Below are 23,234 nucleotides of genomic sequence, written 5' to 3'. Positions count from 1 at the left end.
TGCCAATCCGAGGCATCAGTCGCAGTTTTCCATATAGGTTGAGAAATTGATCAAAACAAATTTAGATATCCTGTACTGTAATGTGCTGCCAGCTACAAAAATATGTGGCATGTTTCCTTCCAAGCTGCGGAAATTACACTGCTCGGAAGAAATGATCAAAGGCAGGGGAATGTGCAAACGAGGGAAGATAAAAAAAAGGCAGAAGGCAGGAATACAAAAAACAATCCTTTAAATCAGAGACAGGTTTAAGGAGCTGGGGTGACTCCCATAATAATATAGATGTAAAACTACAGAAAAGGTTATATAAAAAATAAAAATATGGTGCCTCTCTCCTGTGAGAGGCAAAGAGCGACGTATCCATCAGCACTTGACCCATCGCAGTAACATCAACATCCACGATCGCAGCACAAAAAACAAGGGGATTTGTGCCGATACTGCACATATAGACAGGTTCACAGTGAGAGAGAAGAAGCACCAAACATTCGTTGTGCAACTCTCACACAATCGGATTCAAAGGGGACCGAGGTATTCACTTCAAAAACCATCGCCAACAGACACTCATGGCGTATGCTTTCAGAAGGGGCAAAATAAGGAGCTGGTTGTGTCCTGGATTTCATTTCTCCCTCACTTTCAAATTGGCTGTGATAGGTTCTCTGCTTTTCTCATTTGATGCACAGTATTAAGGATTATTAATTTAAAAAAAAAGGATGAAAATAAATAATGGAATAGCTTTCTGCATGTCTTTAAAGGATTATTAATCACTTACTGCTTTGGTTCTGCCATGTGAAAGAGGTCACAATGGCTTAATAATATTGACATCCGTCTCCAAGAAGGGTGCTTGAGACACTTCCAGCATAGGCTTTTAGAAGGTAAAAAAATAAAATAAAAGCTGGTTACAGAGTGAATTCTAAACCTTGAAGCAGTTCAGTACCACAGCCTAGGTCTTACAAGCCTAGGTCTTCTTGGCAGGGGCCTGGTACAGATGACAGAAAGGGAACAAGTTTTTTTTTTAAGTCCACTTCATGAGCTCAAACATGAGCTCTTTGGTCTCATTGATTAGGGAGCCATGGCAGGAGAGGGAACGCTAATGGAAGGCCCTGCAGTAAAAAGGGGAGCAGTGGAGCAAGGCCAGGCCCGGAAAGCACAGCACATTTGACAGACGCCACTGATTGCTGAATATGCAACAGGCCAGAATGCTAGGGAACCACAGTCCCAGCGGAGCCTGCATGCTCTCAATGTAAATCAGTGTTGTGCAATATGATCGCTGACTATGATAGGGCACGCTTTCCAGAGAACAGTGTCGTTTTAACTGCCATAAACAGTTTAATACTCTCAAATAATTAAAAACAAATCTATTACATTACCATATTCACCTTAGCAAAACTACATTGTACATGTATATTTGCACACCCACATATATGCACTGAATCTCTTGTAATTGCACTACAGTACTAGCAGTTTCAAAATCTCTGGCATGCAAAACATTTCCTTTCAGGAATAATTACAATATTTTTTTTAGGAATATAGTTTATTGTGCATCAAGCTTTAGACGTTATGGGATAGATTATTTCAAAGAGGAACCAAACGTTATGCAACTTGCACTCAGTTCTATCTTCATACAGGATTTGGTGCAAATTGCAATAGAAAATAAAACACGTGTATGGATTTAAGGTCTAATACAAATGATAGATACAAACTAGAGGACTGTTTGCTGGTGACATTTGAGCCTGTAATATTGCCATGTTTTATGAAAGAGCAAGGAATAAACCTCTACTTGCCACCCAAGATACCAATCTTTAAATTTTTATATCTGCAGACGTGGGACTGCATCTCCCAATCGCACATTAAAAAACACAACTCTTGCGGAGCCTGCATTAGGCAGGAAGAGCAATGCTAAACAAAGCCCATTCTTACTGTAATTAAAGCAAAGCATTGCCCTTGTAGTTCTGGGTTCTATAGCTTAGACGCATATACAAGACAAGGTAATAATTTTCCACAGAACTACTGCCTTAATGTATTACTATATTATACATGTTAGTATATAGAACAACGCACATACAGCTCTTAACAGTAATATTTCAGAATAAGTACAGAAGAGGAAAATAATTTTCACTGAATCGGCCACAGATCATTTGACTTTAGCCTGCTGAAGAATTAATTTTCAGTGTCTACTTCGGAGACCACTGTTGCTTGGGTATTAAAACATGTCACAGAATAAAAGCAAAGGATGCCCCTCAGAGCTTCACATTACGTTAGAAATAAACTGTGTGCCCAGAGGTGTGTGTGTGTGTGTGTGTGTGTGTGTGTGTGTGTGTGTGTGTGTGTGTGTGTGTGTGTGTGTGTGAAAAGAGTTGTGTTGAGCAACACTGACACCCTGCTACGATCTCAATTTCCTGAACATAGTCCTTGTGATGTGAAAAACCATGGGCATATAATGGAAAAATACAATGGTGGGTTTTATTTACAGTTAAGAAAAATTAGAGATATAATAAAGTATCTGTCCTTTTTCCAAACATTTTTAACAATAACAAACAAAACCATGACAAGGGTCCTGTCAGCAGAACAGAAACATTAGGCTTTACAGTCGTTTGTCTTGCTTGCAGATCTTCAGATTCGCTGGGGAAGCACAATTCCCACATCACACCAGCAAAATCTCCTTGACAATCTTGACAGAAGACTCATAAATGGTTCTGTAAAGAGATGATGTATTAGTCTGTATGTTTGTGTGCTTTTTACTACAAACTATCCAGTGGTAATAAAGAGGTTTACAGATGAATGTGCCTCAAATTCTAATTTTCTCAGCCAAATCTCTTGAGAGCTGTTACATTGAAAAGGAAATTCCAGAGTTAAGGAATCAGTCCACTTGATGGGAAATAAAACAAGAATATAGAGGTTTAAACTACAGTGTGATAGTCTATATCAGTCAGAAACAACCCCTGAAAAGTATAATATACTTCACCAGAGCAAAGAGCCGTGCTGTCAGAGCAGCCTTAAGTGCCGAGCATTTACCTAAGCGGAAGGGATGAATAATGAACAGAGTGCTGCTCTTAAGGCATTGGTCAGCTCTCAGTGGTTGGCTGCGGCCTGCAAACCCAAGCAGCTATTGGGAATGTAGCCACTTAGTGGGGACTCAAGCCCATCAGACTCCTCTGCTTTGCTCAACCAGAGGAACTGGCAGGAGCGGGACAACCAATCCGTGAGAAAGGTCACATCAGCGATGCCTCTGAACACACTACAGCCACGCAGGACAGGGGCACAAAACCCAAAGGTTGAGTGCACTTGTGGGGGGCATGGTCCAGGTGTCCTGTTCCCATTCATAAGTTCACTAACACAGTGATCGGGCTTGATGAGGCAGAACTGTCCATTGAGGGACCGGTGATACGGAGAGGCCTACAGAACCTGCAACAGTTTGGCTCTCCAGCAGCAGGAATAGCCTCTATGGAAGGAGGGGTACTACTGTGAAAGAAAGGGTGAGAAACTGGACTAGGCAAAGGATCAGAGTTGGACTAGGACAGCCAGTAGAGTACAGGGCTGTAGGCCGCTGTTGTTCCTGAGCAGATTACCTCTCGATGTTTCTGCTGTCTTCCGCTGTGACTCCGTAATATTTATGCAGCTGCCTCTGAATGCAGATGGCCGTGTCCTTGAAATGTGATTGGTCCGATTTAGCTGCTGGATAAGATTCAACAAAAACAAAATGAGACCAAGCTTGCCATTTGTTTACCCTTATCGGATTAACAATGCAGTTCACATTTTAAAATCCCCCCTTTAAAATCCCCTTATTTTTTTCTGTGTTGAGGACTTTAGCCAGGTATTATATCAAACTAATTAGTCATGTGCTAAAACATGATTGATATATTTATAAAGTACTGAAAGAAACAAAGGAGAATATTAAAACAAAGCCGATGCCATAAAGGCTCGGGATTGCATTAGGCTTTGTCAGCATTGTGCACATTCTATTGCAAAGAAAAGCAAGGGGATTCAAAATAGTCCTCAAATGGTTATTCTAGTTTTTTGTATTCGTCGATATGGGAAATCCAGTCACTCACTCTGAATGACCACGGCTAAAATGTACAAGACTGCGGTCAGCCCTGTCACTCCATCTATAGCTTCCGATTCCACTGACTCGTTTATTTCCCTCATTAAGGACCTGAACAATAAAGTTAAAAAGTTAGAGAAATTGTGCGTTAAAAAAAAAAAAAATTATATATATATATATATACATACACACACAGTGGGGGGAAAAAAGTATTTGATCCCCTGCTGATTTTGTACGTTTGCCCACTGACAAATAAATGATCAGTCTATAATTTTAATGGTAGGTGTATTTTAACAGTGAGAGACAGAATAACAACAAAAAAATCCAGAAAAATGCATTTCAAAAAAGTTATAAATTGATTTGCATGTTAATGAGGGAAATAAATATTTGACCCCTTCGACTTAGTACTTGGTGGCAAAACCCTTGTTGGCAATCACAGAGGTCAGACGTTTCTTGTAGTTGGCCACTAGGTTTGCACACATCTCAGGAGGGATTTTGTCCCACTCCTCTTTGCAGATCCTCTCCAAGTCATTAAGGTTTCGAGGCTGAAGTTTGGCAACTCGAACCTTCAGCTCCCTCCACAGATTTTCTATGGGATTAAGGTCTGGAGACTGGCTAGGCCACTCCAGGACCTTAATGTGCTTCTTCTTGAGCCACTCCTTTGTTGCCTTGGCTGTGTGTTTTGGGTCATTGTCATGCTGGAATACCCATCCACGACCCATTTTCAATGCCCTGGCTGAGGGAAGGAGGTTCTCACCCAAGATTTGACGGTACATGGCCCCGTCCATCGTCCCTTTCATGCGGTGCAGTTGTCCTGTCCCCTTAGCAGAAAAACACCCCCAAAGCATAATGTTTCCACCTCCATGTTTGACGGTGGGGATGGTGTTCTTGGGGTTATTCCTCCTCCTCCAAACACGGCGAGTTGAGTTGATGCCAAAGAGCTTGATTTTGGTCTCATCTGACCACAACACTTTCACCCAGTTCTCCTCTGATTCATTCAGATGTTCATTGGCAAACTTCAGACGGGCCTGTACATGTGCTTTCTTGAGCAGGGGGGCCTTGCGGGCGCTGCAGGATTTCAGTTCTTCACGGCGTAGTGTGTTACCAATTGTTTTCTTGGTGACTATGGTCCCAGCTGCCTTGAGATCATTAACAAGATCCTCCCGTGTAGTTCTGGGCTGATTCCTCACCGTTCTCATGATCATTGAAACTCCACAAGGTGAGATCTTGCATGAAGCCCCAGACCGAGGGAGACTGACAGTTATTTTGTGTTTCTTCCATTTGCGAATAATCGCACCAACTGTTGTCACCTTCTCACCAAGCTGCTTGGCGATGGTCTTGTAGCCCATTCCAGCCTTGTGTAGGTCTACAATCTTGTCCCTGACATCCTTGGACAGCTCTGCTCTTGGCCATGGTGGAGAGTTTGGAATCTGATTGATTGATTGGTTCTGTGGACAGGTGTCTTTTATACAGGTAACGAGCTGAGATTAGAAGCTCTCCCTTTAAGAGAGTGCTCCTAATCTCAGCTCGTTACCTGTATAAAAGACACCTGGGAGCCAGAAATCTTGCACATTGATAGGGGATCAAATACTTATTTCCCTCATTAACATGCAAATCAAGTTATAACTTTTTTGAAATGCGTTTTTGTGGATTTTTTTGTTGTTATTCTGTCTCTCACTGTTAAAATACACCTACCATTAAAATTATAGACTGATCATTTCTTTGTCAGTGGGCAAACGTACAAAATCAGCAGGGGATCAAATACTTTTTTCCCTCACTGTATATATATAAAAATAATTTCTGTACCTGATCAAACCAGGAGATCGGAGAATAACAGTCAGTAAAGCGCTTGAAAGTGGAGGAAGATCATTTACACTCTCTGGTGGTTCTAGCTCCTCCACGGATGAAACCTGCCAAAGAAGCAAACTGGAAATCAGTTCGGCACACTCCTTTATGAGTCCATACGAGTCATTATGTAGTCAAACAGCTTTGTGTAAATGCAACCAACCGATACCCTAAAGTCCAGAGGTGGCTCTGAGCCAAGCACACTACAACAGGAACATGAGGAAGGTCATGGGGCCTAAGGAAGGTTCACACATTGGAAATATGTATATATATAAGAAAGGCAACCTGTCTAGGGCACTGTCACATGCCAATAAAAGAAAACGCAAAGACAATCGATGGGACCTACTTGTACATGCTTAAAGATGTGGGTAATATGTGACTAATGTGGTATGATTTTTTTATTGTATGTAAAATTCTGAATCTCCAATCTGATTCAGAATTGCCGATGTGTTACCAATTACCAATTTTGCAGAGATGGAGGCGGCTGACAAGTCCTTTAAAAGGTGCACTGCCAGTATATAGGCTTCACTGCACTCAGATCTGGCTGAACAACCATTGGAAGCAATCTTAACTCGGGGTGATGCACAATAGGGTATAGATGTTAAGTCAACAGGTCGAGCAGTGCACGAGTGCTATCAGAGCAGCACCCTCTCATAGCTGCAAAGCTTAACCCCAATAACTTGCCTATATATAGACACTGCTGGCTAAAACTGCTAAGACATTTGAAATGTGATTTAAAGTAGAAAGAAAAAGCTTCCATTCGCAGTCCCCATCAAAAATATATTTGCTTCAGCAGAGAAGTTAAATGCATATTGACAGCTTTGTGGATACTGTCCATTTCCATTTTTAAGCTCTTCATGGAGTGAGAGGAGGGAAACCAAGGAAAAACAAAAACTCAAACGCAAACCAAGAAAAAGTAGGAAATCTGCATATCAAATAAAACATGCATGATATACAATCAGCTGTCCTTGTCACTGCCAGAGTAGGTCATCTGCATCCGTTTTAAACCAAACTTATTGGGGAATCAGTTGAAAGTGGTATGCAATGTGATGAAGTGCATTGATTAAAGCACTGGAATAAATCCCAGTGAAAGTGTTTGAATTAATATAACTATGCTCTGATGTGCGTCTTAATCACAACATACAAAACTTCAAGTCAACTATCTGGTGCTTGTTGATGACATCACTTGCTCTTGTTGTTAAAGGTAAGTGAATAAAATAAAGCTAAATAAATATTTAGTTTTGTCTTGTTAGATGTCACCCCAGTTAAAACACACATCCACTCTAGGCAATGCACTCTCATAAATACATACAGTGGATAAAGCATGTCTTTTGGTTCCAGTTCAAGATGAAAACAACTCGGAGGCTAACCAGAGGGACAGAGCCTGCTGTGTGGTTTTATCAGACTTCCATTTACTATGCCTGATTTGCAACCGCTGAGTCAGGGCTTCTTGGATGAGCTTTGAAAACAGCTAGACCAATGACAGGTCCTGCACTCTGGGGAAAGAAGTCAGTGTGGCTTCTAGACGACAGGAATTATCGCAAATTAATTGCACTTTATCGTCTGTGTGCCAGTGCTGTTGATAAGGGGAGAAAGAAAAAAAAAAAAACTCAATAGGTTGGGGCTGTAGGTTTTAGCCAATCAGAAGTAATCTGCAAAACATACATCTGCTTCACTGCGTTTATTTCTGCACAACCACACAGATTACAGTGACAAGGAGATCTGAAGGCCAGCGACCTCACTGCCCTAGATGTAGTAGAGCATTCAAACAGGCCTGCGTCGGGGGAGAGCTCTATGTTTTGGAAGAGCGGGTTGGTCACACTGTTGGGGCTTTCTGGGTCAGGCGCTCGGAGGTATGCCCCCTGCCCCCTGCCCCCTCCGCACTAGAATAACAGGGAAAGATGCTTAAATCATAATGAGCTCATCACTGAACTAAAATCAATTGATAGTGGCTCACCTTCTGCAAAACATGGCTTAACTCCACTACCAGGGCAGCCACGATGGTGGAGAAGACAGCTGGTGCAACAGAGGCGTCTGCCGACTGCCAGTCCTGGATGACATTGAGGAACTCCCCCAGGACCATGTGGCTGGAGTGGCACAACTTCAAAAAGGGAGAGAAAAAAAAATACAAAGGGAAGCTCCCACAACCTTCTCATAATACACAAACAAAAACAAATGCCATTGGAAGTCAAGGGTATTGAGGATATACTGAATAAATACTCCACACATGCTCCTAAGGCCTGATTGCACGAAGCTGGCAAATGATTTACTCATGACTCAAGTCCAGCAGTTTGAATTTAGTAAATTACACTTTGCAGTTATAATTTATGGGGGCTTTTTGTAACCATTGTGAGTGAGAAGACAGGCCGTAATTTACAGTAACTAATAAACACTGGTTAGAAAATCCTTTACCAACTTCAGAAAATAAGTGCATAAATAAATAATACAGAACATTGTTTGTTTTCTCTTGTCACTCTTGATATTGCGGTGTACTTATGTATCGTTGACACTTCTATTGTTTTACTGCGACTGCTCCTATGTCCTCCACTCCCTTTAGGACATAGCTGACCTATCTGTAGGTAGGTCTGCACCAATTACCTAATTGTACTAGGTTATGTGCTTATTGTGTTTTGAACTGATTTTATTACTGCACTTTTGTAATACTTAAAATGTTCCTTGCATAAAATATGTAACTATGGACAAGCGCTTTTGCGGGAAAAAAAAGAATTCCTACTACTACTACTACTACTAATCATCATCATTGTAATAACACATTTTCAGAGCTATTCTCACCTGCAGCCCCTCCTCTCGCTGTTTCTGCAGTCTACGCGCTGCAGCTTCCAGGATCTTCTGGAAGACGTTGGCAACGACGCTCAGGAGAACGGACAGCTCCTCGCTCTGGCTGCGAGCGCTCTGGGCCAGGCAGTCCTCGGCCACCTCCTTTAGCAGAGACAGCAGAGACGGCACACACATGTAGCCCTTCTCTGGGAACAAATACACAGAGAGTGGATCGGACAGGGGGCGACAGATATGAGGACTCGAAAGTCACCACATCCACAAACACCGGTATGATCCCAGAAATGAAATCTCGCCAACACAAGCCTCTCGACCTTTGCTTTTTTTTGTCAGATCCAACACAGATGTGAACAGCAACAACAGGGTTCATCCAGCAGGCGTTCATAGTCGTCAAACAAACACAATGACAGCAGGACTGGTCAAAACTAGATCTTGATTGTTTCAGAACATGAGGACGCCACTTTGGATTCCCATTCGTTTGTTACCACCTAATAAATGGTTTGTGAACCTAGATGTTACAGTTTTCTCAGGTTCTTGGCCCCAACCCCAGCTTTTGCTCATTCAGGAGGAAAAGTACTGTGGATCTGTGTTGCATTGACTGGACACTGCGGCTTAAAAAATGTGAAAACAATCTAATGTTCCACCTACCCTTGAACTAAATTGAACCTGCTTTCATTTTGTGTTACTTCTTGTAAAATCACACAAGTCACCTCTATTATTATTATTATTCAATTTCTCAGCAGACACCCTTATCCAGGGTCACTAGGGCTGTGCGATATGATGATATATATCTTTTGACGATAGAAAAACTTCATATTATGCTCTATCGTTTATATCGTGGTGTCGCAAATCGCACTCTTTACAGCAGTATTTTTCGTCATTAGGACGGTTTGCGTTCTTCCCAGTTCTTCCACACGTGTCAGATGCGGCAAGAAATGTGCATTAGAAACACAGACAGACATGAGGAGAGTGAAGTGACACACAATAACCAACACAACCAAGAAACACTTTAATGCACAAGCACACACGGTCCACCCCGCTGTCGTCGCCGGGCTGAAATCAATCTGCAAGCAGCACCCACGACAATACACACTATCGCACCCCCACCCCCGCTAATTTAGACGGATATAATATGTATAAAATTAAAGAATAATAGTTTGTTTGCATTTTAATAAATTGGAAAGCAATGCAAACAGATGCAGAAAGTTTCATGAGATGGTGAAGTGGTACAACAGTTTTTTTATTACTATTATTATTAATAATAATAATAATAATAATAATAAAACTATTTAGTATTAACACGTGCTGTACCAGTAAGCAGAATCGAAACGCGACAGTCAGAGGAGAAATGTCCCTGTCTAGCAGATGTTAAATGCGCCACTATAAACCCGGCTGTGGTAAATATAACTGAATCTGTACCATTTTACAGCACGTGTTGCGTGATTACTATTACTTGTGTTATTGTTATGTGACAGTAAATCATGTGTATATGTATGTATGTGAAATATATATATATATATACACACACACACACACACACACAGTGAGGGGGGAAAAAGTATTTAATCCCCTGCTGATTTTGTACGTTTGCCCACTGACAAAGAAATGATCAGTCTATAATTTTAATGGTAGGTGTATTTTAACAGTGAGAGACAGAATAACAACAAAAAAATCCAGAAAAACGCATTTCAAAAAAGTTATAAATTGATTTGCATGTTAAGGGGGTAAATAAGTATTTGACCCCTTCGACTTAGTACTATGGGCTAAGCCAAATAAAAACTTTCAACTTGTACCCAATTGTATTTAGATGCTTATAAATAGTAGTTTAGGATTCTAATAATAAATTAACCAAAATAGGGTAGAGATTTGTACTTTATGGGCAGGTTAAAGTTTTGTTTCAATTTAGCCCTATAAAATATATGCATGGAAAAATAATTAATAATAATGTGTGTGTGAATTTATAGGCAAGCACCCAAAGCTTACCAGCGTGCAGCACAGCTATGCAGAAGTGCAGAGCTTGGCCCTTGAAGTCTGCATCCGCAAGGCCAACCATAACCACGTCCCTCAGAACGGTCAGGCGGTCCTGTTGCAGAGCAGAACGTGAACTGGGAATTAGAGTGTGCATGAGAACGGAACACATTGAACACTGCCAGCAACAAACTGAACACTGTCAGATTTTACATGTGTCACAGCTATCAGAGGCAGCAAAACTCTCTTATCCTATTAGCTAAATATTCAGTGACTTATTGTGTAAATAGTACCCCATGCAATCTTCTTTGTCCTCAATGTAAGTGTATTCGTAACAGAACAGTATTATAGGTTATAACCTATAACATAACCAGGTTATAACATCATAGTTAATCTAATAGGTGATTATATAAATGAAAACAGAACTTACACACCCACACATTTACAAACATACACATATGCACCCATGAAAGTGTGTACCCCTCCACTGGGCTTTGAATATGTACATTTCTGTTACAAACAAGCAGAAAAAGTTGAAGTCACATTTTAAAATATTCCACAGTGTAACGTTTGGGCCCTTACTATCCAACAGAGTTGCGGACACAACAGAAAGCACAGGCCATGGCAGCTTCAGAGGACAGCCAACAATAGTGTATACACAGTGAAGACACACTCACTTCAACCACTTGCTTGGTCGTTGTCAGTTGCTGATCGGAGACCGTGTCTTCACTGGGGACCACCAGAAAAGGCAGAATTTTTTCTGCCACCCAGGCTGCGGATTTCTCCAACACCTGGAGGTAGCTGCGGTCATCCAAATACTGAAACAGGTAAATACAGATTCAAGAATGCTTTCATAAAAAAAAAAAAAAAAAAAAAAAAAACACCAGCTGACAAATGCAGTAACACCCCGTGTAAATTCACAGCTTCACAATATAGCAACCACGAGTTCACACTGCCAAACAACAGGTTGATTCCAGTCTCCTGATATCCACATGAATGTCTGGGCATATTGTTCGCATCGCCACACTATCTTTTTTCAAACATTATGTTAGTGTTCTTCAGGATTACCACGGAAACAAGGACCTGGGAACTCGCGTGGAAATGAAGAGAAAGTTGATCCAAGGCAGGAAATGGCTGGCACGTCTTTACACAGGGAATGGTGGGTGTCTGGAATGAGCTACACAGCCAAATTTTTTGATGTTCAATGCACAATGAAACGGCTGGGTGAGATCAACCCACAAAAAGGGACCAAAAGCACAAAAGGAGCTTACAGGAGCTCATCACCAATCATCACTCTCAAGATACCGTGAGAGCATCAGAATGGTGAGGCAGTGGGCTTCGATCCCTCAAGAATTGTGAAAACATTTTGCTTACACTTGCATCAGGAACATAACCGAATGCAATTCAAGAACAATGCACTGTGGAAGCCCTTATTTTCGGCATTAAAAAAAAAAAGAGCCCAAAGGCCTACACACTTTGTGCTGGAGGTGGATACTCAGGCGCCCATGAAGACTGTAGGCTCTCATTGCGGTTTCCTTGTCAATCTGACAGGGCCCCATCTCAGACGAACTGATGTACGCGTAGAACACTACCTGGAGGGAAAAAATAAACATAAAAGAACTGCATTTTTAAATAATTAAACAAATTCTAGCAGGACATTTCACCAAAGCCCCTTTGTGGCAATATTGTAATAAACTGAACATAGAAATAACGTTGTGGCAACACTGCAATAAAGTGAACACAGAACAAAGTTTGTGGAAACAGCTGGGCTAGTGTGGGTTTTTAAAATTCTCCAATAATCCTCCAGGAGAATAAGTGAAGCTTTAAATACAGTTATACCAGAGGAAATGATCTGGAAAATACCACATAATTCTCTTGAGGTTCCACCTCTGAGCCATATTGTGAGGTAGTATGAATGAAGAGTTACTACATTCCTCTCCCACTGCAACACAGACAGAAACACCCGAGTGAGAAAAAGAACAGTCTGAACGGGTCTGGACATTCCCTGTTCTGCCCAGCAGTGCCATATACATATTTAAGACTGGGGTGACCATATATTCTCTTCAGGATTCTTTCAAAAGTCCATCTTAAAAGAACAATACAACATGCAGGAAAACACTGATGCCATCAAATGCACACTGTGCATCATGACTGGTGTAACAAACCTCTACATAAACACTGACTACTGCAGGAATAATACGCAGACTTTCTGCTCAGGCTTTTCAGATCACAAGCGTTACAGTCAGTAGGTTCCCATAAACATGACAGATTCCCTGCAGGTGGCATTTAATTAAGCCTGGGTTTTACTTTTTTTTGCCAACCCACCGTCTAATAGCTGGACTCATTCTTCTTTCAGCAGCTCCATCACATTTTCTCATTTGCTCCAAAGTGGCAAACAACTCTCTGACAGAGAACTAGTCAAATCAGTGAGCAGTGGACGGTCTGGGATTCAATAGTTCCCAGCATATAAAACTTCCTAGGCTGACTTGCAGTCCCATTTTTATGATATTTATTTTAACATAAGTATGGCTGATATACACATTGGGTGTGTGAACCCAGGTCCTCTTAATTTCAACTGGCTAAAGGCAGTGAAAGTGTTTGAATTATTGTAAATTATTGTAATTACTGTAAAGTCAACTATCTGGCACTTGTTGATAACATCACTGTTGAGCTTATGTTAAAGTTATGTTGATAACATGACTTTTTTATTCAACACAATTATATAATCTTCTACAGATGTGTTCAGCTTTGGCTTTGATAGAGGACACTCCAGTCAAATATGTGATACAAGACATTTCTTACATTTGTGTGTGCCTGTCTTACCCATCTCCCTCACTAGGAAAAGTGGGGATTCCAAATGGGATCACAGCCATTTCTAAACATAAACATAAAGAAATAGTATTCCTTCAAAATCATTATTAAATCAATTAAAATGACCTTCAAAGCCCCAAGGGCCTTCAGGAGCTGGACTAATTTCTTCTGATGCACACTCAGCAGGAACTCCCGGTTCATCGTGCAAGTGAGCATGTACTCGACGTAGTCTAGGGCGAGCTCTGGTTTGGCCTCGGCTGTCTCGAGGATGCGAACTCTGCGCTCCGAGTCCGCCCTGCTCTGTTTGGAGGAAGAACATTAACCATAAAGAGAAAAGGCCAAAATAAATGCAAAAAGAAATGAGTAAACATATAATCAAACAAAAATAACGATAACCACAACAACCACCAACCAACCAATCACAACAACCGCCACAAAAAGCACAGCAATGAGAACCACAATCAGAACCACAGCTTCACTTTACAAGATAACAGACATCAAACCTTTTTCTGTGGCAAAGCATCCGTAAGCCAGTCAGTCACAACCTCCACCACGTGTCCCGCCTGCCCCCAGCGACACAGACAGTCGATGAGTGTGCCGTACTGCGACTCGACGGCGCCTTTCTCCAGGTTGCGCAATTTCGACAGGACACCGCAGCTGTGGGGGAAAAACAGAGGCGAGCTTCAAACTGGCTGATAGAGGGGAATGAAAACAATGAAGAACCGCACAAGGGCTTCCCGAATCGAGTGAAACGGATGAGGGCATGGGAATTTAAGAACGAAACTCGCCTGAAAGTGGGAACAGCGGCCGCGGGCATGAAGGATGCGATGAGCATCAAGGGCACCGTGCAGCGTTCCTCCTGCAAAGATGCACTTGTTTTTCTGTTGTATTTTAAATCAATAAAGAAATAAAGCACTAAAACAAGGCGACCGATCTTACCTTAAAGACACGGAAATACTCGGGCAGGATGGAGGCGAACTTGCTTGTGGTGTACTGGAGGGCCTCTTCGTTTAACTCCAGGGACCTGCGGATGCTGCGCCAGAGGATCACGATGACCTCCAGTAAACTGGCCATCGTCGCAGTGTCAGTGATGGAGAGAACGTCGTCCAAGATCTGGGAAAAGCAACATGAATACATAAATACCTGACACGTTAAAGTGTTTTATTTCACAAGGGAACATGCATAACTTGCTTATTTTAATAAACAAAACGAAACCTGGGAAGTTTTATACGCTTGGAAGTATTGTATTCTAATCCAGACAACATTACAGCTGGCTGTGATGGTAACTCCGGCATGTCACAGAGATGGGCAAAGCCAGCACACACATGGCAAAGTCGCTCAGGCCAGGTCCAGGGCTCACCACTCAATAGCAACCTTCTGCTGTGTCCCAGGCATATAAAAACGTATAAATGCTTAAACAGCATGTCTTTTCCTCAAATTTACTGGGGGGTATGCAAGACATATGGCATCTCTGGCAGCAGTTCTTTTTTCCCTTCACTAATCCACCCTGAGGAATGCGTAAGGTGTTTTAATAATGATTCTAGGCAGCGGGCCCCGTGCGATAACGACCCCAACGCATGATGGCTGTGGACTCGACTCACACTCGAATTCTCCTTGTTGCTAGATTCAGTCTCGTCTTGCTCTTCCTTCCCAGCTTGCTGAATGCAGGCGTTGAGACATCTCCGGATCATGAGCATCAGTTTGGCTGAAAGTGAGAGGAAAAGCAACTCAGACGACTGCAACCATGTGATATAGAGGAACATAACGATATGGTGAGGTAAACTTGGCAAGATCCCATATATTTATATATAAAAAAATCATTAGCATGAAGATGAGGCATCCATGCGTTTGATTGTGTGTGCTCTGGAGCTGTACACCTTGAGTGATTACTGCAGAAAAAAAAACAAGTGTCACTGCAGACGTTTCACCACATTACGGTGAAACAACACTCACACAGCAGTATTTGATTGACTTCTTGAAGCAAAAAAATTTAAAAAAAAATGTCTGTGTGTCTATTTTCTGATCTGTTGACACACTTGCACTTCTCAAACTATATGCTCAGTGATGGGAATTTGACAAGCTGCTAAGATTTGGTAAGCTCACCTATATTGGTCGGAGCCGTGTGCTCGTGGGCATACTGGTAAAAGCGCCGTGCTGCTGTTGGGTTCATCTGAATTAGGGCAACACATCGTTCACACCAGACCTCTTCTGATTGGTTGACGGGGAAGAAGGAGTTGAAGAGGAGGTTGACAAGCCGTCGCGCAACAGAGTGGGAGTCCGTCTCCAGCCTTGCCAGGAGGTGCTCCATGGTACACACTTTCCAAAACTGCAGAATGTAAACCCCACAGTCCTCAGTGCCCACACAAGGTTCACAAAACAGACAGACAAACAGACGGACGAACTGAACAACAATAGTCTTACCTTGGCGGCTCGGACAGCTTTAATCTTCAGCAGCAGCTCCACCACGGCCACGCGTACTTTCTCCGAGTTGTCATGGAGGCTGTTCTTCAGCAGGGGAAGCAGCTGCTCCAGCAAAGGGTGGCTCAGCTTGTTGTCCACAACCAAAGTCATGCACTGTAGACGCACCAGAAACAGAAGGCAAACCCAGGAAGAGGTCAAACACAGCCATTTCATTTACACTTTGTCATGTGATGCACAACTCCATAGGCATCCCAGCTGACCCTCCCTAAACCTATACAGAGGACGAGTTGGATGGTAAAAAAAAAAAAAAAAACTTGGCCTTTTATTGGTATCATGGCTGGGTATGTTTAGCTGTAACTAGTATCCTTTCTCACTAGAAAATCACATCAGCATTTAGAGAATCTTAACACCCAAGCAAAAGTGGGGATTTATCAGCACTCATTTATTACGATGACACATGGGCTATTTAATTCCTGACTGTAGCTTAATTAAAGTTGCCAAGTTGCCAAGGGGAAAGGAATAAAAATCAGACACCCCTGAGAGGAATGAGTCCCACCTTGAAGACTGCACAGCGAACGTCAGCACAGCTCACGTCAGCCGCCAGGTCGATCACCATTTTCTTGAGGAAGTCTGTCAGGATGGCAGGAGGGATCATCTCCCAGTACTTGGACGTTATTCTGCAAACGCCGAGAATCCCAGTCGATCGCACCAGGGGCTGAGGGTCTTCCAGGAGAGACTGAGCGACACAGACCAGGTTACTTTCTTTCAAGAATCACCATACGTGACTGAAAATGCACCACACAGAACATACACAGCCGAAAATAATAATTCAAACATGTTAAAGCATTCCTAAGGTACATTATCAATGGGAAGACAGTGGCAGAACAATGCAGTTCTCCCACTGCAATGAGAATTACTCCATTTCCTGGTGAAGATCAGAGTTTCCTTACAGCCCTAATGCAACGGTCAGATTCCCAGAGCTTGCTGAGAACTGCAATCCCAAAGCAAAGGTAAATGACTCACAAAGAGCACTTCAAACTGCTTCTGGATGGCGCTGTCCATGGCTTCATTGTTAAAGCTGGGATCCTGAATGGGGAACGCTTCGGTGAACAGCAAAGCAGCATTCGCCCGCACTTCCGAGTTCCTGGCCTGAAGCGAGAAAACAGAGGAAGGCAAATGAAGAGGAATCGAGCAGCTTGTGTGTGGTCATCCTGACATAGACATTACACATACTTGAAATAAAGCAAATCATAAAAGGACAATATATAGTAAAATTAGGTAAATGGATTTAAAACTGTCCAACAGGTTTTTCTCACTCTCCACATCTAAATTCTAGTTTATAAATGAATGATTAGAGTCTGTAGCTGCATGTTTCGATTTCAACACAATCCGCTGAAATTAACACAGCTGTGAAATGTTAAGAAAATTGATTGGGGTGGGATTAGTTACTTGGTGTATTAGAGAAAAATAAAATCTAACATTTCCAGGTTATGGTTCAAAACACCACAAGTCCTGTGTTTTCGAATAGCGGCTGGAATACGTGTGCGCACCTTCAGTGCTCTCCACAGGATGGGCTGGTACAGTCTGAAAAGCATCTCGTCCACTCCCTGGCGCAGCTTCTGATTGTGAAAGTAGCTCAGGATCTGCCAAGTCAAGAACAGACCTGTTAAATGCCAAGCAGCACCTTAACGTGCACTCAGAGATACACGGCAGACTTTATTCGAATCCTCTGTGTGGCCTAGGGATTGGGAAAATCAACCTCTACATGGACCATCAACCTCCTCAATTGGTAAACCAGAACAGAACATTTCCCTGTTCCGCGCTCCAGTGTCAGTCTTTGTCAGTGTCAAAAGTAGGCTGTGGATTTTAGAGAGCCTTTCATCATTTGTACTCGTAAAACAAGCAAGAAGAGACTACTAACTTACAAGTGTCAGCTTTACATAACCTTTGCCAACAGTGGGGGGGAAAGCCATATTACCTGTCGCACTTTTGCATGAACAGGAGAGCTCCTGTGCAAATGAACCCCATGGTGCATGTAATCCTGGAGGCAGCCTGTTTCAATTTCCTTCAGATAGAGGGAGAAAAGAAAAGCATCAGAAAGCAGATAAGTCAGACAGATACCTTCTCATTCGTGACCTGACTCGCAATTGTACAATACAGTGTTTGGGGAATGCTGTTTAAGATCAAGCCTTCAAACAAGCTTGCTCCGCTACCTCTAAGAAGGGCCCCGTCGCTTTTTTCCATGCTCTGAAGTACATTTCCCCCACATGTTCCATTATGAACCTAAAAGAAAAAAAAGGAAGAGGAAAAACAAATTTGAAATCGGTGCAAAGAGGCAGCATAAGCATGTGGATGGAGCTGGGGGATGTAATTAGTTTGCAGTGGTTTGTATTGATCAAATTTGGGGCTAGACCAAAGCGGAAAAAGCGACCTAAACGAACACAGCTGTGGTTTCATTTTTTGGACGAAAACACTTTCTACTAGTTGTAAATCAATAGGCAATAGTGTACCTGTCTCTAATTTGTGGATTACAGGGAGGGCAAAGTTTGATTTAGTCCAGGCCTCAGCTGGGATTCAGTTTCAGGGCAAGAGAGGACATCTTGGGTGGCTTGTGACCTGGTGTTAGAATTAGTACTTCGACTGCTTTGATTGAGAGAAGATGGGGTTGAGTGAAACTGAATACAAAAGCAAAGTTACTGAAAAATCCTATCAGCCAGGGAAGGCCTCAGAAATTTGTCATAGATGGTGCTATGGGGGTGCTTTGTCACTGAATGTAGGTGCTTGGCAATGTGCATAAAATGCATATATACACGCTCGAGCCCCGTTATAACAAGTTGAAGGGTCAATTTACTATATTTACACTACAAAAACCACAATAATAACACAAAGTTGACAATCCAAGTCTTACAGAACAGTGTTTCTGAGCACACATGCCTCTGCTGTGCATTATAGTGAATATGAATATCTTGAACTAAATGAATAGTTCTAGCCAACAAAATGTAAAACAACCAAAACCAAAGTGGCCAACTGCACGTATTGCTGATACAGGATAAAGTCATAATGTACTTAATTCACTGCTGTATCACTGCATTGCAATTGCTATCAGCCCAGTGAACTTTTGACCAAGGTATCTGATATCTGTTTGTCACCGCAGGCTCTTGGACTACTCTCCTTTAGCTATACTGGCATGGTTACCAAACATCTGAATACAGTTAAATCTTTTGAGCCTTCGTTTTAAACCACAAGTTTGCATTTCCTCATTGATAAATGCAATGTCCATTTGAGTTCAAAGCGATTTTAATGGATGGGTGTATGTGTGTGTGTATGAGGAGGGGGTAATGAATTGTTTACAACACACACATACACCCATCCATTAACTTACTTGGGGAAAAACTGAATCTGGTTTTTAATGGTTCCATGAATCATCTTGATAAAGTTCACATTCCAGCTGAAGAGGGAAATCAGAAACCTCCTTCCCTGTGAGCAATGAGAGAAACAAGCCGTGAGTAGAGAGTACCAGCCTAGAGAAAATCAAAAAGACGTCACCAGAGACCCCAGAAATGCACAGAGGAGCCCGTGCCTGCGTACCTCTTCGCGTTTAATGTGCTGCACGCTCAGAAAACATTGCAAGAGCAGGTCTTTCACTTCTTCACTGGCTTCAGACTCAAAGTCGAAGGTCAGAAGGACTGCGTGGAGATTCCACAAACGTTTCATGTCAGCTACCTAAAGTAATACAATTCAATTTAGAAAAAAGTGGTTAGATACACAGAGGCGAACAAAATTATTTCAGGGAGAGCATACAACCAGATCCCAAAGTATGGTGGCACTGTAAAGCATACCAGACTGTGGCCTTGCCCCTAGTCTTTGTGCTCCAACTGCTGGTTTAATTGGGCAGAACTCTAATTTAATTGTGTTCTGTTCTTAAGTTCTAGCGCCTTTATCATCTTTAAGAGTACCTGTAAAATGGAGTCATGTAATTACACCCATTACAAAGCAAAGCACTTATTACAGCACCGGAGTGGAATTGATATCTTTTGGAGCACTGATAAGACAAAAGATAAGCAAGAATATCCCCAACTTCTTTAGAAGCCCATTCTTGTGCTTCATGAGGAATGTTCTCCTTCGTAAGCTCAAAGCAGTGGTAATGAACAAAAGTTATTGGCTTTTGGCAGTGCTGCACTGAGGAAGCTGTTTAAAGTAAATGGACAAAACCATAGATTCCATATAGATTGTATTTTTTTTTTTTAGCCATGCAGTCACGATATTGCCCACACTGATATTGTTTTTACACTATTAGTAATGGCTACAGCAAACCATTGAAATTTGATGTGTGGAATTATTATTATATCAGAGCAATCCGAGTATTGTCACACATCACACGCACAGAAAAACACCAGCACGACACAAACATACCAACAACAGAGGTGTCTGCAATCAAGCCTACAAAGGGAGAGGGGGTACGGGATGGGGATGGACAGACAGACAAGATTGGCACTGTCCATTACCGAGCTTCTCAGTAAAAGGTTTCTCTCCAGAAGCATGAGGAAGGCAGTTTTCCCAAGATTCTCTCTGCCCGGCAGGCCCTTCTCCCACCAGCTCTCGCAGAACCGCTGGATTGAGATTTTCACCATGGCTTCAGAGGAAGGCAGAGCACCGACAACAACTGAGGAGAGAGGAGTCACGGAGACAGCAGGACAATACTGTGAGAGAAGATCCTCAAGCACTATGACTTTTATGCACTTCTATATTACACCAATATCATATTACACATACAACCCTACAGCTGCACACAAAAACATACTATTCTCAGCAGTGTGAGCGTGTCAGGCACAAAGAGCCGAGGGCAGAAAAGTTCATGCTGGCGAGTCACGACCTTCCCTTAAGAGTGAACACGCACACAGACTCTCTCCTAGCAAGGTGTAGCAAAGCCCACAGATTAGACAGATAAAGTGGGATTCCCTGCTGGCTTCTACGCTAAATCAAGGACAGATAATTTAAACTCACTTACTATTTAATACATGGGCACATTCCAGCAGGCCGTCGTAGATCACATCTTCTTGTACTACGGCTATGGAGGCAGTAGCAACTAAAGTCACTCCATCAATAATAGACATGGTTTCCATCTAGGTAGGCAAACCAACAAACAAACAAAAAAGACAGAGCTTTCAAACCAGTTTTCCCTCAAGCCCTTTTCTTGTTTTCTCAAACTACACAAATCTTAATTTAACAAAACACACAATAAGTGCAGTAGTGTTACTCATTTTCAGCAAAAACAACCAGCTTAGCATCCTCCTTTTTAATGTGATGGGCGAGGTGTTCAAAGCTAAATAATGAATCAAGACATCTGACCAAAGCAGAAAATGGTTAATGATACTGGACTGCAGGAACTGAGTTGTAGAGAGATAGAGCTGATGGGGGGCTACAGTCTGCCAAGCTTACACAAAACAACACAAAACACAACAGCAACAAGAGCTTTATCACTCACTCTCAATGCTTGGTAATAAAGACAAATATAGAAAGAAAATAAATGAAAAAAGGCAAGAAAGGAAAAAGAAAAAATAACAAACATAAGGAAGGAAGACAAAAGAAAGACAAAGCACAGAAGATGTTCTGAAGGATGCGTTAGACCCTGCTGTCCTTACGAGAGCTGGAGGGACCTCGGCTTCCATCTCATCCCCACTGTCCTCGTCCAGCCCTCGGCTCCACTTCTCCATGGGAAAGCCCTGCAGCGTGTCAGTCAAGAGCCTGGCCAGCTTCTCCCACAGCTGCTCTTTCTGCTTCTCCGGCAGCTCCTGCAGCAGCTCGACCAGGTCAAAGGGGTCTGTGGAGTCCTTCTGCAGTAACAGCAATGTTTCCCAATGTCAATCCAGCTACCATTCAATGGATGTTGGAGATTTCATTTAACACCAGGCTGATTATATTGGGTAAATATAAAATCTATTATTTTACTGCACTTCTACACATTTTTATGTATATACATTTGTCTTTTTTTTTTTTTTTTTTTTACTTCTTTTACGTTTATAACCAATATTAAAAAGTGAATAACTATATAACCCATTGAAAAAGGGCCCCCTGTCGATTATTAAAGTAACGATTCCATCAAATCTGTGGTGGACTTGCGTGTGAAAACCCGAACTGTGAGTTGTCCACATGCGATGCAATGCATTTCGCTGTTAAGAAAATAAATGCATAATTAAACGTGTGCACTTACATGCCGTTGAATGAAGTTGAGGAAGTCCGGCGCCTTGTCCCTGCAGACAGCCTGCAAGAAGGCTTCTCGCTTTGCCATCTCCACTCTCAGATGACTGATCATGGACGAAAGCGGGGAAGAAAAACAAAGGGTTAGGATCGCTCAGTATGCACGTATTGATCAGAGGACGACTTGTCAAGAACGTGTTGTGTTGATGTATCAGCAGATGCTCTTCATTCAGCTGTTCAGAAACAGTTCCTGTATCCGGGCGGCTCAACGACACAGCGTGTGATCTGGGTTTACAACATGGGTCGAGTCCGTGTTAACCGTTTTAAAATAATCAGACAGAAAGGACCGTTTGCCCGGCTTGTCTCTGACTGGGAGGAGGCTGCCCGTGTTGTGGTTCTCTCAAGCGCCATTCAGCCTGATAATACCGTCAGCAGTACAATATGCCCGCTTGTAAATAACACACAGTAACATTATCCAACAGCCTACATAACAGAGCTTAGTTAAAAGTCTACATATTTCTTACCAGAACAGCTATTTTCAAATTGTTAGTATTTATTATTATTTTTATTCCAGTTCTCCGGACCCACTAAACTGTTCACAGAAACCCGCGCAAAATTGAACTGACGTCCTTACGGCAGCGACGTGCGCGTCCCCGAGATCCTTGTGTACGTAAGCACGCAGGCCCGATTCTCGGACGCAAGTGCGCGGCCGTTACGTGATCCAGCTGCAGGAGACGTGAGTTCTCGGCACAGGAATGTGACGCTTTGGCCTTGTTACCAACCAAACATGTTACGAAGTAGTAATGCGCTCTCCCTCCAACATGTATGTGTCAGTGGTGAAAGTGATTGGGTTGCCATTACATTTTACTGAAACTAAATCAAGAAAGGAAAGAACTTAATAACCTAGTCCTGTTAGTTCATGTGAACAGATCTGGAAATGGTTTGTGTTATCATTTTAAATTGTATAAGCGCTGATTCTAACATTTAACCAATCGACACAACTAAAATGAGTCACTTCTTGGCAGTAGTTATTACTTGTGACGCCAGAGGGCGCTCTTTCCACAGCAGTAATATTTACAGGGCCCTGTGCAGCAGTGCCACAAACTCCGAAATAAATGCATCAGCAGCAGCATTATATTGACAAGCAGACTGTGGAAAA

The 23,234-nt window shown here is 42.3% G+C and overlaps 1 protein-coding gene across 2 annotated transcripts; it reads right to left on the bottom strand.

The window, feature by feature from the left end:
* Positions 1-1,509: 1,509 nt before the first annotated feature.
* Positions 1,510-22,709, bottom strand: ncapg2 (non-SMC condensin II complex, subunit G2). Of its 2 annotated transcripts, none has more exons than XM_066687981.1 (28): positions 22,600-22,709; positions 22,089-22,182; positions 21,520-21,711; positions 20,886-21,000; positions 20,383-20,540; positions 19,466-19,600; positions 19,260-19,354; positions 18,091-18,160; positions 17,856-17,942; positions 17,428-17,520; positions 16,901-17,026; positions 16,434-16,613; positions 15,878-16,030; positions 15,560-15,782; positions 15,058-15,161; positions 14,396-14,569; positions 14,245-14,315; positions 13,960-14,113; positions 13,583-13,756; positions 12,121-12,237; positions 11,323-11,463; positions 10,661-10,760; positions 8,675-8,865; positions 7,839-7,982; positions 5,843-5,946; positions 4,047-4,147; positions 3,564-3,669; positions 1,510-2,690 (listed from the first exon to the last, which is right to left on the bottom strand). In XM_066687981.1, the coding sequence occupies exons 2-28, from the start codon at positions 22,164-22,166 to the stop codon at positions 2,639-2,641; spliced, it is 3,438 nt and encodes a 1,145-aa protein (XP_066544078.1). In that variant the 5' UTR covers positions 22,167-22,182; positions 22,600-22,709; the 3' UTR covers positions 1,510-2,638. The 2 variants fall into 2 exon arrangements, with proteins under 2 accessions (XP_066544078.1, XP_066544086.1); XM_066687989.1 differs by having other exon boundaries at positions 3,564-3,666.
* Positions 22,710-23,234: the final 525 nt, after the last annotated feature.

Source organism: Amia ocellicauda, chromosome 2, assembly GCF_036373705.1.
Source record: "Amia ocellicauda isolate fAmiCal2 chromosome 2, fAmiCal2.hap1, whole genome shotgun sequence".
Taxonomy (NCBI): Eukaryota; Metazoa; Chordata; class Actinopteri; order Amiiformes; family Amiidae; genus Amia; species Amia ocellicauda.
The sequence above is the reverse complement of the archived record's forward strand: the minus strand, read 5'-3'. Positions and strand labels throughout refer to the sequence as shown.

Bases quoted from the DNA above. Each gene is read 5' to 3' on its own strand.
- ncapg2 (XM_066687981.1), bottom strand. From the start codon at position 22,166: ATGGCAAAGCGAGAAGCCTTCTTGCAGGCTGTCTGCAGGGACAAGGCG. The intron at 18,161-19,259 runs GTAAGTTAATGG...TTTTTCTTTTAG, and splicing joins CAGATTCAGTTTTTCCCCAA to GTTCATAATGGAACATGTGG. The intron at 16,614-16,900 runs GTGAGTCATTTA...TGTGTCGCTCAG, and splicing joins AGCAGTTTGAAGTGCTCTTT to TCTCTCCTGGAAGACCCTCA.